Source organism: Pipistrellus kuhlii, unplaced genomic scaffold, assembly GCF_014108245.1.
Source record: "Pipistrellus kuhlii isolate mPipKuh1 unplaced genomic scaffold, mPipKuh1.p scaffold_m20_p_6, whole genome shotgun sequence".
Taxonomy (NCBI): Eukaryota; Metazoa; Chordata; class Mammalia; order Chiroptera; family Vespertilionidae; genus Pipistrellus; species Pipistrellus kuhlii.
Genome location: NW_023425562.1, coordinates 23,079,338 through 23,096,648, shown reverse-complemented (window position 1 = coordinate 23,096,648; position 17,311 = coordinate 23,079,338). Strand labels below are relative to the sequence as shown.

General features: G+C 47.2%; 1 protein-coding gene across 32 annotated transcripts in view; it reads left to right on the top strand.

Moving 5' to 3' along the window:
- The window catches only part of ZMYND8 (zinc finger MYND-type containing 8), a 101,573-nt gene that overhangs the window by 44,305 nt on the left and 39,957 nt on the right, over positions 1-17,311 (top strand). For 30 of the 32 annotated variants that reach the window (XM_045574770.1, XM_045574786.1, XM_045574782.1 and 27 more), the window contains 6 exons: positions 2,748-2,861; positions 6,131-6,223; positions 7,343-7,430; positions 10,946-11,001; positions 13,459-13,536; positions 14,388-14,503. In XM_045574770.1, coding sequence (XP_045430726.1) covers positions 2,748-2,861; positions 6,131-6,223; positions 7,343-7,430; positions 10,946-11,001; positions 13,459-13,536; positions 14,388-14,503 — 545 coding nt within the window. The remainder of the gene's footprint in view (positions 1-2,747; positions 2,862-6,130; positions 6,224-7,342; positions 7,431-10,945; positions 11,002-13,458; positions 13,537-14,387; positions 14,504-17,311) is intronic. The other 2 variants (XM_045574785.1, XM_045574772.1) reach the window with 1 other exon arrangement.

Genomic DNA, 17,311 nt, shown 5'->3' with positions numbered 1-17,311 from the left:
GATCCACAACCTTCTCTTTTGTAATGACATTTCAGAAGTTTACTTACAAATCTACATATTCTGAAAAAATCTCATGCTGTTCTTCCCCTTATTGGATGTTGTCTCCTGCTTCCTCATCGAATCATCGTCAGAAGCCACGCTAAGCAGACCAACTTTGGTCGCATGTTCTGTGTGGTTGCCATCTGATGCTTCCGGTTGCCATCTGATGCTTCCGTTCTGGCAACAACTGCTTCTTCTGTGTTGCTCAGGTGCTAGGGAATCCGCAGTAAAGAAAAAGAGGCAAGAATCACATTCTTTTCAGGAGGAAAGGGCAAAAACCAGGCTAAATAAAGTTACAGAGACAGTGTGTTAGGAGAAGCGTGTTCTGGAGAAAATGAATTGACGATGAGGACTAGGGAGTGAGGAGGGCGCAGGGTGCTCCCGTTTTAAATGAAGAGGTCCAGGAAGCCTGACTAAGATTGGAGAAAGACTTGGAGAGGAGGAGTGAAGACCCTCTAGGCAGAAGGGCAGCAGGTGCAGGACCCCAGGCAGACAGAGCACACTGGACAGTGAAGGGAGTATTCTATTTCCTTTGCAGCAAAGTCTAAACACTCATTAACATAGTTGTGGTGGTTCCCACTGTTCTGAAGTGCCTTCGATTCTTGGTGACTTCCAACTAGGATGCTTTTCCAAATGCTGGAAATAATGTCTATAAAATCATTTACTATGGAGTGTCATGTGATCCAAAGGACCTGTTGGCATTTGATCTCAAACAAGGGAAGCTTTCCGTGTGTGAAATGGAAAGTTTGCCCAGATGTCATTTGTGGGGGGAAAAAAGCAAGCTCTGTATAAGGATAGTGTCCGTGGTACCACTTTGTGTAGGAAAAGGAGAAAAATAAGAAATTAGATGTTCATCCAATAGGATGCTGACATTTTAATGGTGTTATGCCCCTGAAATTGCAAACGATGGCCTCTGGTTCTCTTTGGGTTACTCTGGAGCTGCGGTCGGGTCGCCATCCGGTGGTCCGAGGACCCCTGGTGGTCCGGGAGGTCCGAAAGGTTGGCGACGCTGCTCTAGAAGGAGAGACGTGCGGGGCACGCTTTGCTTGGCTACACCCTGTTGGTCAGAACCTTCCCTCATTCTCCTGCCTTTCGTGTGGGAACTGGAGCCTTCACCTACTTCCTTTTGTCTTGACCAACCCTCCCTTCCTTCATCTTGCAAAAAAGATAGCGGCTCGGAGAGGATGTGTTTTGCTGCCAATAATAGATCTTGATGAAAGGGGACGGACGGAGAAGAAGCAAGAGGGTTTTATTAGCGTGTGTAGGAAAAACCCAGAGGCAGGGCCAGGCCAGCGTTTGCTCAGACCCAGGCTCTTTCCATTCCATCGTTGGGGCCGTGTGTCCCTGCATGGCCCCACGTCAGCTGCTGGGGATTTTGTGACAACAGCCAACAAAAATCCCCTAAAAGGAGTGTCCCTCTTCACATCCCTTTTTATCAGGCAGACTTGCTCTGCAGTTCATTGGTCAGGATTGGGTCACCAGTCCTTACGCAAAAAAAAGCTTGAAAAATGCATGTCTGGCACTTTCAGTCTCTGTCGTGGGCACTGCCAGCTAGGAGGGAGGGCAGGGAGGAGTGAGGGGTGTGGGGCAGAGGAGGCGAATGACAGTTGAGCACGCAGCCCAAGTGTTCGCCATGGATCGGTTACCTGGACACGGACAGGCATGCAAACAAACAGGAGTGCTCTGTCTAAGGTTTCAAGCCCCCATTTCCTTGCGAGGTGACGCGGTGGGGCTGGCAGCCGGGGACACAGCCTTCCAGGCTCTGGTTGAAAGCAGTTAGATCCTCACGTCATGTTCTTTTTTCGGCTTCAGAGCCACTCGGTGTTGCCCCTTTTTCCTCGACAACCAGGCACGTCAGAACGTTCCTTTTGGAGGCTCCAGAGATAGGAAGAAGGGAGAGGAAGTCCAAATTCATTGGGGAAGACTTTCTCCGCTTTCTCGACACAGGTGGTTCAAGAGTGCTCCGTGCCGTCACCAGCCCTTGCTGGTTTTGTCGCCTTTGCTGCATGAGGGTTCTGGGGCTCCGAGATGGAGCACCACCAGATGGGCATAGCAGAATCCCGTTTCAGGCGTTTCTCCGGGTCTCTCCTTGGATGGGAGTTTCCCTTACTAAGTGACATGTTTTGCCCTGTGACATGTTGGGCTGTGCTTCTTGCGCAGTTTGCCAGCATGTCCTAAGTTAGTTCACATCGGTGGTGACAGAGAACTAAGTCATTTACTATTCGCCACCATCCCTTGGATTCATTCTTTCTATCAGTGATGTCACTGAGTGAATGGCTTGTCAATTTCCTGGAAGATAGCCCAGAACCTGGAGAACATCAAGATAAGTGGTTGATTCATTATAGGAAGAGACCACCCTGAGAGCCATCCGTGGCCTTTTCTCTTATCCCTGTCTTGGGACTCAAGATTGTCATGATGGCGATTTTCAGGTCCCTGCCCCTCTGCCGGCAGCTTCCTCACGTTCTGTCGTCTTCATGCGCGCAGAGCACTTCGAATCCGGTAGCCAGTGGGTTTGTGTGCCTCTGACCTTTATCCATTGACCCACTAACCTCCAAGTGGGTTGGAGTCCTTGTCAAGTGAGACAAGTGCTCTCACTTGGAAATTATTTCTTCTCTGTGTGAGCTAACTGGAAAGCTAGGAGGAAAAGGAAATCAGGCTGTGGGTAGTAACTTTTCCCTAACTGGCCCTCTGTGTGGTTTGACTTGTAGAAGATTACAGTAGCAGAATGCATCGAGACCCAGAGCAAAGCTATGACAATGCTCACCATCGAACAGTTGTCCTACCTGCTCAAGTTTGCCATTCAGAAAATGAAACAGCCAGGGGTAAGAAGAAAGTTCCTCTTGGAATAAGTGTAAATGGAAGCAGTGACCTTTGTTCTGTTAACCTGTTTTTTTTTTATTTAATATCTTTAAAAAAATTAATATATATATTTTTTATTAATTTTTTTTTTTTTTTTTTTTTTTTAACAGAGAGGAAGGGAGAAGGATAGAGAGTTAGAAACATGGATGAGAGAGAAACATCGATCAGCTGCCTCCTGCACACCCCACACTGGGGATGTGCCTGCAAACCAAGGTACATGCCCTTGACTGGAATCGAACCTGGGACCCTTTAGTCTGCAGGCTGACGTTATATCCACTAAGCCAAACCGGTTGGACTAATATATTTTTATTGATTTCAGAGAGGAAGGGAGAGGGAGAGAGAAATGTCAATGATAAGAGAGAATCATTGATTGGCTGCCTCCTGCATGCCCCCTGCTGGGGATTGAGCCTACAACTCAGGTATGTGCCCTGACTGGGAATTGAACCAATCAAACCTCCTGGTTCATAGGTTCTGTTAAACTATTATTCCATAATAGCTTTAGCTATGCGTGCTCTCTAGGCCTTCTTATGTGCCCGAATTCAAACATCTGTAAATGAAACGTAAGTTATGACAGCATTTAGTTCTCTATTTGAGAACTCTGTGTCCTCAAGAACTTGGGAAATGACATATAGTAGAGAAACTTGATGGGGATTTAAAATTCTGATTGGTTATGGGGTTTAAACTCCCTCACACCCCATCGAGTAAGGGGAATATGACTCCTTCCCATGTGAATTAGTAAACTTTCATTGTAATGAGAGACCTAAGTACAACCAGTTTACTTACAGTCAAGGTCTGATGGTGAAACCAAGTAAAATTCAACCAGTGCGGTTTCCCATAAAGAATGAGAATTGGGTTAGTTTCTTCAGTGTTGAAATAGAATTTGGTGTACATCTCTTTCCCCTTAAATTTTTTATTATTTTAAAAAAATATATTTTATTAATTTTTTTTTTTTTTACAGAGAGGAAGGGAGAGGGATAGAGTTAGAAACATTGATCAGCTGCCTCCTGAACACCTCTTACTGGGGATGTGCCTGCAATCAAGGTACGACGTGCCCTAGACCAAAATCGAACCTGAGATCCTTGAGTCCGCAGGCCAACACTCTATCCATTGAGCCAAACTGGGCAAGGAAAATTTATTTATTGACTTGAGAGATCAATTTTCCCCCCATGCATTAATTGGTTGGTCCTGACTGGGGATCGAACTTGCAACCTTGGCGTATTGGGATGGCGCTCTAACTAACTGAGCAACCCGGCCAGGGCGAAGACAGTCTGTATGAGAGCAGGGCTGCCCATTAAGCTGGCAAATTGTGCACTTCACATGGTTTCCCTCCTGAGTGCCAGGCTGATACAGCCAAGGAGGTTTTAGTTTTCTTGTGACCATTTTCAGGAAGATGGCAGTAAAATGCCTTTCTTCTAAAAATACCCCACATGTTATGCCATTATAATCAACATATTATGACTTTTTTTTTCCCTACAGAAACTTGAGGATAGAGTTCTCTTTTTCTCACGTGTACCAGTAGCGAACCTTTGTGACTCTTCGGAGTTTGCTTTCTAAGTCGAAGTTTGCTTTCTAAGTCCAATGAATCTATAGAAACGTAGAATCTCAGGGTATTTAGTAACACTGTGGTTTAATTCCTTTAAAAAAGGAAGCTTTCACTTTGAGATTTCACATAGTGAAATTTGATATTATGATGAAAAAGATTGAGAGTGTGCCATTTAAGTATTGCTAAATTGTAATCTATTTTTCTCTTATTAAAATGTCCATCAATGGGAGCAAAAGTGAGTCACCTCCGTTTGGTTAAAAAGTCAGGTGTTTTTACAATAGTTTCCTATTTTGAATGACAAGGAATTACTTCCTGTTTTTCATAGGCTGACGTATATCTGTTGAGGACTGTTTACAAAAAAAGAATAACCATGTAGACTTGTCAACACTGTAGGATTATAAACCACAAAGGATAAGACCAATCGTTGCAGAAAGTTGCCGATTTTTGTGGCAGCATCTTTTAAAGACATATTTTTATTGTTTTCAAAAAGGAAGGTAGAGATAGAAAACACCAGTGACGAGAGAGAATCATTGATCCGCTGCCTCCTGCAAGCCCCCTGCTGGGGGTCGAGCCTGCACCCCCGCCATGTGCCCTTGGCTGGAAATGAACCTGGACCCTCAGTCCGCAGGCTGCCGCTCTACCAACTGAGCCGATCCGGTGGGGGTTGCAGTAGCATCCTTTAAACTTACAGTGGCCACCCATTCATTCTGAATAAAAGGGCTCAGCTGACTGCAAATGGTAACCCACTCAGATCCCTTGCTTGAGTACATTTTGGTATTTATAACTAAAGTAGAGGCCCAATACACAAGATTCATGCAAGGGTAGGCCTTCCATCCCCTGGCTGCTGGCACCAGCTTCCCTCTGGCACCCGGGCTTCCCCCCCGGAAGGTTGTCTGGAAGGATGTCCGGTCTAATTAGCATATTATGCTTTAATTATTATAGATCTTCTAATCTTTTTTTTTAAATTTATAAATACCACCCCTCAGCAAATCAGGCTTATATTTTTAGCTGACTTAAGTAGGGCTTAAGAAAATGGATCAAGATAAGAAACTTACACAGTTCCTGTGTTGGAGTAACTGGGCTTTTTAAAGGAGATGCAAAATCTCGCTGTTTAAATTTTTCTCCCACGTGCAAAATATCTGCTGGCACTTTGGGAGCTTTACTTATGGTCACGATTTCTAGGTGTGGCCATAGTTCGTCCTCAGTCAGTTTTGATTATGGGTATTTGCCGTGTATAGATAAACTTCGTTCAACGTTCCGGTCTAAAGGAACTGATTGGTGGTAGTTCTTGTCCATCTTAATACAGGGTGGGGCAAAACTAGGTTTACAGCAGTGAGCACGTGAAACACACACTTCGTTCTCGTGTTGTTATTTACTGTTATTTTCAATTGTGAACCTACTTTTGCTCCTCCATGTGTAAGAAGAACAGGACCTGTTATTTGCATATTATCTTGAAAAGGGAGCACATGAAACCAGAACACGGCCAGGTCCATGATTATGGATAAGAAGGCAGAATTAGAAGGAAAACTGATTTGGACCTCTCCTCAGGATCGCTCTCTGTGAAAACCTGAGAAGCCTCTTGTCTGAAAAGTTGTTTCCTGTGTAAAGTGCGTTGTTGGTCTTCATGCTCTGTCTTCCCCCGCAGTAACGGGCCCGTGTCTGCGTGTGTGCACGTCTTTTCCTTTGTAGACAGACGCGTTCCAGAAGCCTGTTCCGCTGGAGCAGCATCCCGACTACGCAGAGTACATCTTCCACCCCATGGACCTGTGCACATTGGAAAAGGTTGGCCTCCGTCAGAGCACCCCGCCGTTGTACCCCGCGGTTGTACTCCGAGTTTGTCGAGATGACCAAGGATCCGCCCTCATTTTTCGTACCCCATCTCAAGACGGTCTCTGCATGTCCTCTCTGAATTTTTATTGGGATGGAAGAATTTTTATTCCCTAACTTCTTCTGGAACATTTTTGCAAGGATTGCAATGGAGCGTTGCAGTCCAAGGATAAGCTCCGAATATTACTTGTGCTTGTGATTCTCCACCTGAAAAAGTCATAGCTCCTAAGAAATTGGCGATTTGATGGATTTCAGCCTCGCCTCTTCTCTCCCTTGCGGAGGTGCTAATGAGAGCAGCAGGAGGGCAAAAGAGAAAATTAAGTGTCTGGGAAACCTTCGCATTAGCAGTGCATTTATGGCTTCATAGAACTTGACTTATTTTACCGATAAGCGTATTTCTTTAATGCCTGGAGGTGTTTTTAAAAATTCATGCTAAATCTCCATGCTGAAAACGACACTTGTAAACCGATAGATTGTGCACAACATCCTGTGTTGATTTTCAAATTGTTGACACCAAAATCTGGGTGAGGAAAGCATGGGTGAGGGGAAAACCGTGTGTGCACGGATGTTCCCCAAACAGTTCATCCAACCTGCTTTTGGAAAATTGCACACATGCTCATGGTATTCCAAAAAGCAGGCATTCAGAAAAGGCAGGGCTGGAATTCCAGCTTCATACATGAATAGCTTTGGGACACTGCCTACGTTCCTTAACATGCCCATACCTCAGTCCACCTGTCTGTAAAACGGGGATGGTAATGACTGCCTCATTGAGTTCTCAATCACGAGGCTTATGGGAGACTATTACAAATAATAATAAATACATAAGTATATGTTATGTCCTCTCCCATATGAATAAGCTGCTGTAAAATGGAAAATTCAGGTTAGTGTGATACATTCAGGGGGTGCATTTTTATGGAGTTATACAACTCCCCTATAACAGCATCTTGGGAAATGAGTAAAAGCATTAATTAATTTGGCACATGACTGCTAAGAAAATTATGTGGGGTCGCAGATGCTGCTGGCTGTGGCTGGCGTGGGCTCGGTGGTGATTACGCCTCTGGCTTGTCTCTCCAGAACGCGAAGAAGAAAATGTATGGCTGCACGGAAGCCTTCCTGGCTGACGCCAAGTGGATTTTGCACAACTGCATCATTTATAACGGGGGTGAGTGCAGATGATGCCCAGGAGAGAGAGGATGTTGTGTGTGTTGTCCATTCTGCCACTCTTCATAGAAAACCAGACTCTTTTCTCACGCATGAGAGCTAATGCCTTCGGGTACTTGTGTAGGGATTGCTGTGTTTGTGAATAGAGGCCGGTGACTATGAGTATTTTACATCTGAGTTGACATCCAAACTGGCTGTGTGATGCTGCTGCCTGCCCTTTTTGAAAAACTTCATTGTCATGGAGAAATAATAACATAAGATAAAAGGTACAGGTTTTATTGTGTACATTCTATATATTTGACATATGTGTAACCACAACCCCAAATAAGATCTAGAATTTTTTCATCCTATTATATTCTCTCTTTCCTCTTTACAGTAAATCTTGCCTACTCCTCTGTTCTCTGTCACTGTGGATTAGTTTTGCATACTGTAGGATTTCATGTAAATGGAGCCAGAGATTGCATTGGACTCTTTTGTGTCTGGCTTTGTGAATGCAGCATAATATTTTTGGGATTCATTTATGTTGTGTGTGTGACAGTGGTTCATTTCTTTTTATTGCTGTGTTTGTTAGTTTTATCAACATAGAATTTATTTATTCACTCACCCTGTTGATGGGTATTGTGTTATTTTCAGCTTTTGGTTGCTATGAACAAAGTTGCTGTGAGCGTTCTTGCACGTGTCTTTGTGTGGACAGACGTTTTCATTTCTCTTGGGTAGAAACCTAGACGTGGTATAGCTAGAACTCTGAATAGTTTTGTATTTCAGCTTATAAGCGTTTTTGCCAAACTGTTTTTGCAAAGTGGTGTGTCATTTTGCACTCCTTCTAACAGTGTATATGAGCCTTAGTTGCTTCATATTCTTGTCAGCATTTGGTATTGTTAGTCTTTTTAATTATAGCCATTCTTTATATATAAATTATTGATGTTTTTTTTACAGAGAGGAAGGGAGAGAGAAACATCAATCATTCGCCTCCTGCACACCCCCTACTGGGGATGTGACCGCAACCAAGGTACATGCCCTTGACCGAAATCTAACCTGGGACCCTTCAGTCCGCAGGTCGATGTTCTATCCACTGAGCCAAACCAGTTGGGACAATTTTAGCCATTCTTGAAGATATGAAATATTTTTTTTCCTGTAAGTATATTTTATTGATTCTTTATAGAGAGGAGGAGAGAGAGATAGAGAGCCAGAAACGTCAATGAGAGAGAAACATCGACCAGCTGCCTCCTGCACACCCCCTACTGGGGATGTGCCCGCAACCAATGTACATGCCTTGACCGGAATCGAACCTGGGACCTTTCAGTCCGCAGACCGACACTCTACCACTGAGCCAAACCTGCTTCGGCAAGATATGAAATATTATGTCATGGCGGTTTTTAATTCATTTTCCTGAATTCATTTAATTCATTTTCTTATTCTTCAGCCTCAGCCTCTCAGGACTAATGGTATTGAGGTTCTTTTCGTGCGCTTATAAGTCATTTATATATCTTTTGTTAAACGACCTTTTAAAATCTTTTGCTCCTTTTGTATTCTATTGTTGTAGGAGTTGTAGGAGAGCTTTATATTCTGAATAAAGTTTTGTCAGTTGTGTTGTCCGGGATTTAGAGGATTGAGCCTTCTCGACAGAAAAATCTCCTTGGCATCTTTCTCATTGCCTCAACTTCTCTCCCACAATCCTCTCTGTTTCCCTCTGGCTAGCAGATCTCTCAGTGTCCTGCCCGATCCTGTTTCTCTTGTCCCCTGCTGGAACAGGCATTTCCTCTTTTTCTTGATGGCTGTTTCTTATTCTTCAGCCTCAGTCTCTCAGTCCTCTGAAGAGTTTTCCCTGGTGAGCGAGACCAATCCTATGTTATTGTTAAGGGCTGCCACCGCACCTGCCTTTCCCTGCGGCAGCATTTCTTTCTTTTTATTTTATTTTATATTTTATTGATTTTTTTTTTTTACCGAGAGGAAGAGAGAGGAATAGAGAGTTAGAAACATCGATGAGAGAGAATCATTGATCAACTGCCTCTTGCACACCCCCTACTGGGGATGTGCCCGCAACCAAGGTACATGCCCTTGACCGGAATCGAACCTGGGACCTTTCAGTCCACAAGCCAACGCTCTATCCATTGAGCCAAACCGGTTTCGACTGCGGCAGCATTTCTTACCCTTTCTGGACTGTGCTGTTTTTATTGGTTTGAGTTGCTTATCAGGATGTAAGCTCTTTAAGTCAGGTACCCCGTCTTGTTCCCTGCATGCCGTTGGGTCTAGCACAGACGTTTAGGTAATGTGTAAGAAAAGACGCACGGATGGTAGATGTTTACTCACAGCCCATGTTTTGCTTAGCAGCAGGTTGGGGTGCAGGCAGGGAGGAGAGTCACTAGGCATTGAGAATTTAGATAAAGATTATAATAAACTCAAACCTATAAACAAGTGAATGAGGACTGGTGAGACAGGGTTGGCACCTGCTATGGGGAGAGCAGGACACTGGCCTGCCTCTTCTGGTGGGGTTCCTGCCTGGCCTGGCGGGGTTGCCCCCGGACACTCCATGGCTTGTTGGGCAGAGTTATCAGATCCCCTGAGTTTTCAAGGCAAGCCAGAAATCTAGGTGCTGGTGTGTGTGTGTGTGTGTGTGTGTGTGTGTGTGTGTGAAGTCTTGTTGCCAGAGAACATACAATTTTCGAAAATAAAGTAACATTTGAAGAAAACCTGGGTTTCTGACCATCTTGTCCTCTGGTCTAGTGCAGAGGTAAGGGATTTAGAGTTCTGGGCCAGACCTTTGACTCACTCGCCAAGGGAGCTAGTGAGGTAGCCTGAGGCTTGGCTACCTCAGGAATGAAATGAGAATATTTATATCTGCTCCCTATATTCTGGCTTCTGGAGGGGTTAACAAGAGAATGTGTTTTCAGGCACTGGATCCACCAGAGCTACGTAATTCAGTGTCTTTCCCCCTCCGTACTCTTCTTAGGTGGGAGTCTGGGACAGTGGGTAGAGGAGGACTCCTTTCCACTAACTTGAGCCTTTAAAATGTAAAAAAGCACCTACTTTTTACAAATAATTTTTATTGATTGTAGAGCGGAAGGGAGAGAGGGATAGAGAGAGAGAGAAACATCAGTGATGAGAGAGAATCATTGATTGGCTGCCTCCTGCAACACGGGATTGAGCCCACAACCCAGGCACATGCCCTGCTCAGGAATTGAACCCTGTCCTCTTGGGTCTATACTCAACCACTGAGCCGTGCCAGCCTGGCTGTAAAAGCATCTTTCAATATGAATTCAAAACGTGTGGGGAAATGCCACAAATGGCTCATTTCCAAAAAAGCTGGCATCAAGGCACAGAGACTGGCCGACAGTTACGGGAGAGTACACACAATTTGACCGGCACGAAAAGCCAGAACCTCCTGGTTTTTAGTTAGCCTTTAAAAGTTTCATCGTGCGAGAAAGCAAGCTAAAAGGTTGTTAGTGGAAATAAAATCCCAGGGCTGGGCATAAACATGATTCCATTTGAATTAATCCAGTTTTCTTATTCCCCTAGGAAATCACAAATTGACGCAAATAGCGAAAATAGTCATCAAAATCTGTGAGCATGAGGTATGTGTTTCCCGCTGTTGTGTTTTCCACGTGTCCAGAGTGAGGCGAGGGTGGCTGAAGTTTCCATGTGCATGCTCTCCCAGTGGGTAGCCACAGTGGTCCTGGCGAGTCCGTTCCTCCAGTCTGCAGGTTCTATCCACTGAGCCAAATCAGCTAGGGCCTGTTTGACATTTTTATGCAGATTTTTAAATCTTCACCTGAGGATATTTTTCATCGATTCTACAGAGAAAGGAAGGGAGCGGGGGAGAGAGAAACATTGATCAGTTACCTCCTGTACAGGCCCTGACTGGGGTTTGAACCTGCAACCTAGGTATATGCCCTGACTGGGAATCGAACCTGAAACCTTTTGGTGTATGGGATGATGCTTCAACCAACTGAGCCACCCCGCCCAGGTGCGCTGTCTGGCGTTGTTTAATCTCCCTGTTGGCGGTGCACTGTTGCTTAGTGGGTTCCAAGGACCGGGCTGTCCTGGGCATGGTGTTATCACTTTGTTCTGTCCAGGACCATTAGAATAGAAGTAGGCTGGGTAGAAAGGTTTCACATCCCGGCATTCATTTTTCAGCTGTAATCACAAATTATAATTATGAGATTAATAATTAATTTCTTTAAAAAATATATTTTTATTGATTTTTTGCAGAGAGGAAGGGAGAGAGATAGAGAGCCAGAAACGTCGATGAGAGAGAAAGACCGACCAGCTGCCTCTTGCACACCCCCCACTGGGGATGTGCCCGCAACCAATGCACATGCCCCTGACCGGAATCGAACCCGGGACCCCTCAGTCCGCAAACCGACGCTCTACCACTGAGCCAAACCGGTTTCGGCTAATAATTAATTCTTAACTGAGTGCCTGCCATGTATTTGGCACCTTGCGGGATGGAGAGAAAGCTAAGTCTCGTGGTGACAGAAGATGCAGCAGCTCACAGGACAGGGGAGAAGTGTGTGGGTTTTGGAGCCCGGCTGCCTGGGTTCAGCTCCTGGCCCTGCCACTGGCTGCGGTGAGACCGTGGCCATGCTACCTGACTTCTTGGCTCCTCATGTTTTCCCTCTGAAACCGTGGAGTCTGAATTCAGATCCATTCCGTGAGCTTCCAGGGCCCTTGGTACTAAGACATGATGATATTTTAGGAAAATGCACTTCTTCAGAGGGAGAAGGAGCCCTGGCCAGTGTTGCTCAATGTTGGGAGCACTGGCCCGGGAACTGAACGGTCATGGGTTCGATTTCTGGTCAAGGGCATGCACCTGGGTTGCAAGTTCGATCCCCAGCCATGTTCGGGGCTCCGGGTGTGTGTGGGAAGCAACCACTTGATGTAATTCATTAGTCTTTCTCACATCAGTTTCTCTCCCTCCCACCCACCTACCCTCCTCTTCTTGTTCTCTACTCTCTAGAACACATGTGTCAAATGTCAAACACAAGGCCCTCGGGCCAAATCCGTCCGGCCAGGCCTTGCAATGTGGCCCGCACCTCGCTGTCATCACTGCACTCCGCTGCGCTTCCATCACAATGACAGTTTATGACTGTTCAGTAAACCATTCGGCCCGCGATTTAGGCTGGATTTTAGATTTTGGCCCCTTCTCTGATTGAGTTCGACACCCCTACTCTAGAAAATCAATGGAAAACATAAAATTTCAAAGAAAAAGAGGGATAGGAAGTATTTTGTCAGTAAAATAGGGCAACAAGGAATTAACTAATCGTCTGGGTCAGTAGACAGCAAACTGCAGCTCAGGCTTGCCGCTCTGTTGGCTAATGAGTTTGGTGACCACTGCTAGACTAAACGTTACCGTGTAGTCGGAAGCTGTGAGGATTAGGCGATCGTGGCATATTGTGTGCAAGGAGGTAAAGGGTGGTATATGACAGAGGTCGGCAAACTCATTAGTCAACAGAGCTGCAAACCGAGGCTTGAGAGCCTCATGTGGCCCGCGAGCTGCAGTTTGCCGACCGCTGGTCTGGATGGTGTGAGTAGAGATGCATAGAAACTGAGCCTGGCAAGTTGGAGGGAGGGGGATGAGGCCAGATCACACCTGGTCTTGAAGGAACTGATCACGTGTTTAGATTTCACTGTTGGTTTCTCAATTTTGGAACTGCTGACATTTGAGGTGGAAGGTTTCTCTGTTGTGGGGGACTGTTCTGTACCTCTTAGTTCCCCCTGCAAACCACGCCCCCCTCCCTCCCCTGACCCCAGTAGTTCCTGGAGGCGTGAAGCCTCCGTGGTAAAGAAGCACTGGTAGAAGATCCAGATTATGCGTGCAGAGGGTGGCTCTGGCTGCTGTGACTGTGGGGAGTGAGAGGGAGCTGGTATATGTTCCAGGAGAGGTGGTAGCGGCCTGGGCTGGGTGAGAGAGAGCCTTTCTAATGTGTGACTTTGTTCAGTTACTGTTGGTTGCCAATGTCATCTTGCATTTCCCAAGGGCCTAGCATGCCCCCTGGCGTGCCCCCTTCTAACCTATTTCTGCTTTACAGATGAACGAAATCGAAGTGTGTCCGGAGTGTTACTTAGCTGCTTGCCAAAAACGCGACAACTGGTTTTGTGAACCTTGTGTAAGTTGGATTTCCTTCGCTTCGTTATCTGAGCTCTGTGCCCGGATGACTGACTACCCATGGCAGTGTTCTCTCAGTGGCTTGTGCGGCCAGACTTTGGATGGTGTTTTTAAATAATGTTTTCACTGGTGAAGTTATGGCAGAGGGAGAGCAGCGCAGGTGGGAGAAACCTCTTTGGCGGCCCCATGGAGAGAGCGGTGACTGGCCGGCGCGGTGCAGAGAGTGACACAAGTGTTAACTGAGTGTGTCATTCACAAATCGATTTTAAGAGGCTTGGAAATACCTCCTTGGATTACGTCCATGGTCTCTCTAAATATGGTGGTTGGGGGAGTCGGGAGAAAAATCACCCTAGTTTCCTTGTGGTTCTGCATGGACCAGCCTGGGGTTCTGGGTAGAGAATTGCAGCTTTGGCGTGGGCTGGTGGCGGTGGAGCAGTTTCTGTCTCCCCCTGCCCCTGGAGATGGGCCCGTAAATGGTTGAGGGTTTGAGGAGCTCTCCATAAAGAACCAAAGAGGCCACTCCTGCCCCTTATTACATGCAAATGCAGCACACGTGCAATCCTCCACCTTCACAGAGGCTCTGAGTTTTGCACAGAAAGGTGGGGTCTCACTCAGGGCCACCCAGGTAACCGTGGCACCAGCCAGTGTCCAAGCCCCGTTTTCTCAGCGCTTAGTTCCTGGTGTCACCGTGTACCCCCATCCCCGTCTTCGCCCAGGGGACACCGCCTGGGAGGCTGTCCAGTTTGTGGCCTCTGTCCCCTCTGCTTCGTTTCATCCCCACGTGCCACGCGCTACGATTTGCCTCTTTCTGCCAAACGCATTCAGACTCTGGATTTTGTTTTCTTCTCCTAGAGCAATCCGCATCCTTTGGTCTGGGCCAAACTGAAGGGCTTCCCATTCTGGCCTGCCAAAGCGCTGAGGGACAAAGATGGGCAGGTGGACGCCCGGTTCTTTGGACAACACGACAGGTGGGCGTTGCACACGGGCTGCCAGCGTGTAGCTCTCCCTGAGCCTTGGATACGGGCGGTGGGTACGAGGAGGAGCTGAGGGTATGGCTCTCGTGTTCATTGTCACGATACCCACCGGTGATCCCGTGGTTTAAAAGTCCTGTCCTGGGCCGGGTGTTGGCCCGGAAACAATGCCGTGGGCTTCAGCTTTTTCAGGCACGTGAGGAGAGAATCTTGCTTTCGTGCTTTCGTTGGTGGAAACCAGCTCCAAAATAAGGTTCCATGGTTATTTTGAAGGCTGCTGTTCTTTTTCCCCCCTTTTTTTCCTGGGGTAAATCGAACTGGCTTTTTAAAAATAATGCTTTCTGTGATCAGAAGTCTTCTCCCAGGTTACTGGTAAATGGATCTCCTATTGCCGCTCCTTCCTCCCCCCCTTCTCTAAAGCTAAATGAGGAATTATACGGGGGACTACTCTGGCAGGTGTGAGCCCTCCCTCCCAGCCTCTCCACTGCGAAGGGAGTTACTCCGGTGATTAGCAGTTCCTGTTGGAGCACAGCCCCCTGCGTGCTCGAGAGCCACAGGTAGGCTGAGATGAGCAGCAGCTAATATCTTAGCTCCCTTTTGGCGAGTTAAGTTATGATTAAATAAGGCAGAAGCCCTCTGGAAGCCAATTGACAAAAGCGTGGGAGTGTGTGCGGGAGATGGTGTAAAAGACACAGTGCTGAAGGTCACACACAGCCACGATTTCCTATCGCACCGGCATCTGCCGTACTCCACTCGCTGGTAAATGTTGCTTATCATCTCGCCAGTCAAAGAAAAGAGTGAATTCCAACATAACCTACAAAACCAATGACTAGGAACCCAGGCCCAACCATGTCAGGAGACGAAATGGAAGTTAGCTGAGATGATGGAGGGTTTGATAGGAGGTATTACCCTTTACATGATTTTGACTGTTTTTGTTGGAACTCTCTTAAAAATTCCTTTTATTTGTTCACTCAAAGAAATAGGTATTTGGCTGAAACCGGTTTGGCTGAGTGGTAGAGCGTCGGTCTGCGGATCAAAAGGTCCCAGGTTCGATTCCGGTCAAGGGCATGTACATTGGTTGCGGACACATCCCCAGTAGGGGGTGTGCAAGAGGCAGCTGATCGATACTTCTCTCTCATCGGTGTTTCTAGCTCTCTATCTCTCTCCCTTCCTCTCTGTAAAAAGATCAATAAAATATATTAACCCTTTGCACTCGGATGTCCCCTCTCAGGGGGGACATTGCAGTTTATTAGTGATTACGGGGAATTGAGTTAATTCAACGCCGCAAAGTAGTGTCAAGTAGCTGGTAGCCAATGTCCAGGATGGTTCGGAGTGCAAAGGGTTAAAAAAGAAAAAGAAAAAGAAAAAAGAAATCGGTATTTGGTGCCTGCTGTGGGCTAGGCTGTGTGCTGGATGCCAGGGCCTTAGGATTGGGTAGGCAGACACCACTGTGTCTGCCCATCAAGAGGGTGGCATCCCAGCGGGCAAGACTGATAACACACAATAAACAGGCAGGAACGATGCTCTCGGGTCAGCAGGGGCCGGACGGTGCGGCCCAGTGAAGGTCTGGGTAGCGGGGCCAGAGAGAGCAGAGACTCGGGCGCGGAAGGGCCAAGGCCCATGGTGCCGGGGAAAAGCCAGGATGAGGGCGGAGAGGATGGTCAGACGTGGGGTTCGGGGTTGGGCAGTCCCCGGATCACATGGGCTGCTGTCAGGGGCCTGGCTTGTATTTGAAGACAAAAGGCCTTGGTGGCAGGTGCCTGTCCCCCGCCTCTTCGTTAGAACATGCAGGTGTTAACCGTTCTGAAGGTTTGGGGCTGTTCTTGTTCTGCAGGATAACAATGGGGTAGCCTTAGGATACAGGCCCCTGTGCACCCGATGTTCCCCACCCCTAGAATCTACTTTCAGCTGAGCCACTGTGCACGGACCTTTTTCTCCTGACGCCCTGGAAGGAGGCTTTGGGGCGTGAACTTGGCTAGCTCTGGGGGCTGTTTTTTTTTTCCTCTCAGACAGCAGCACAAACCTGGTCAGGTTTTCTGGAGCTCCCTCGGTGTCCTCTGCCCCCTCGGGGAACATGCTGAGCTGTTGGGCTCGATTTGGGTGAGGGACTGCATTGGGCAAGGTGTGTGGACACGCACAGTGGTGCAGGGCCAGTATGCTGGCCTATAGGGATGTGTCCGTTAGCCCTGCCAGCAGTGGGGGAAGCCACTCCTTCCAGGATGAGCATCCCTCCCTTCCCCCGAGATGCCTCTATAGCAGAATGGAGCCACGCTTGGAGAGCTCACTCCTACCAGATTCCCAGCTGCAAACCAGGTGTGACCTGAGACACAGCGTGGATGTTTCGGTGTCAGCTCTGCCTTCCCCAGAGCATGGGAGTTGTGTGCCCATCTCCTGTCACGTGGGTCACTGATTCCGGGAAAGCAGCTCATGTTCTCATGCAGCCTCTGCAGAGCCCACGGGGGTGTGTTTGTGTGTGTGTGAGGGGGGGTGGGGATGGGGAGGGGGAGCGCGCGTTGGAAAGTAGGGAGGTGGGACCGGCCTGGGAAGTGGAGGGCGCACAGCTGAAGGCTGAGTGAGGGGCTGTTTGCTCCTGGTTTTCCATGCGAGTATCTCATTCAGAGCCATGCACCTCCTTGTAGGTTATGGCTTTCCACTGTTTCCTCCTTGTTCCATGGAGAACCCCAGTTTTAAAATTCATTAAAATTTTTTTTTGTTTAAAGTAATACATGTGTCTCCTTTTCCCCGATTGCCCTCCCCCCCCGCCCCACTCCCTCCATCTAGAGAACCCCAATTTTAAAAGAGAAA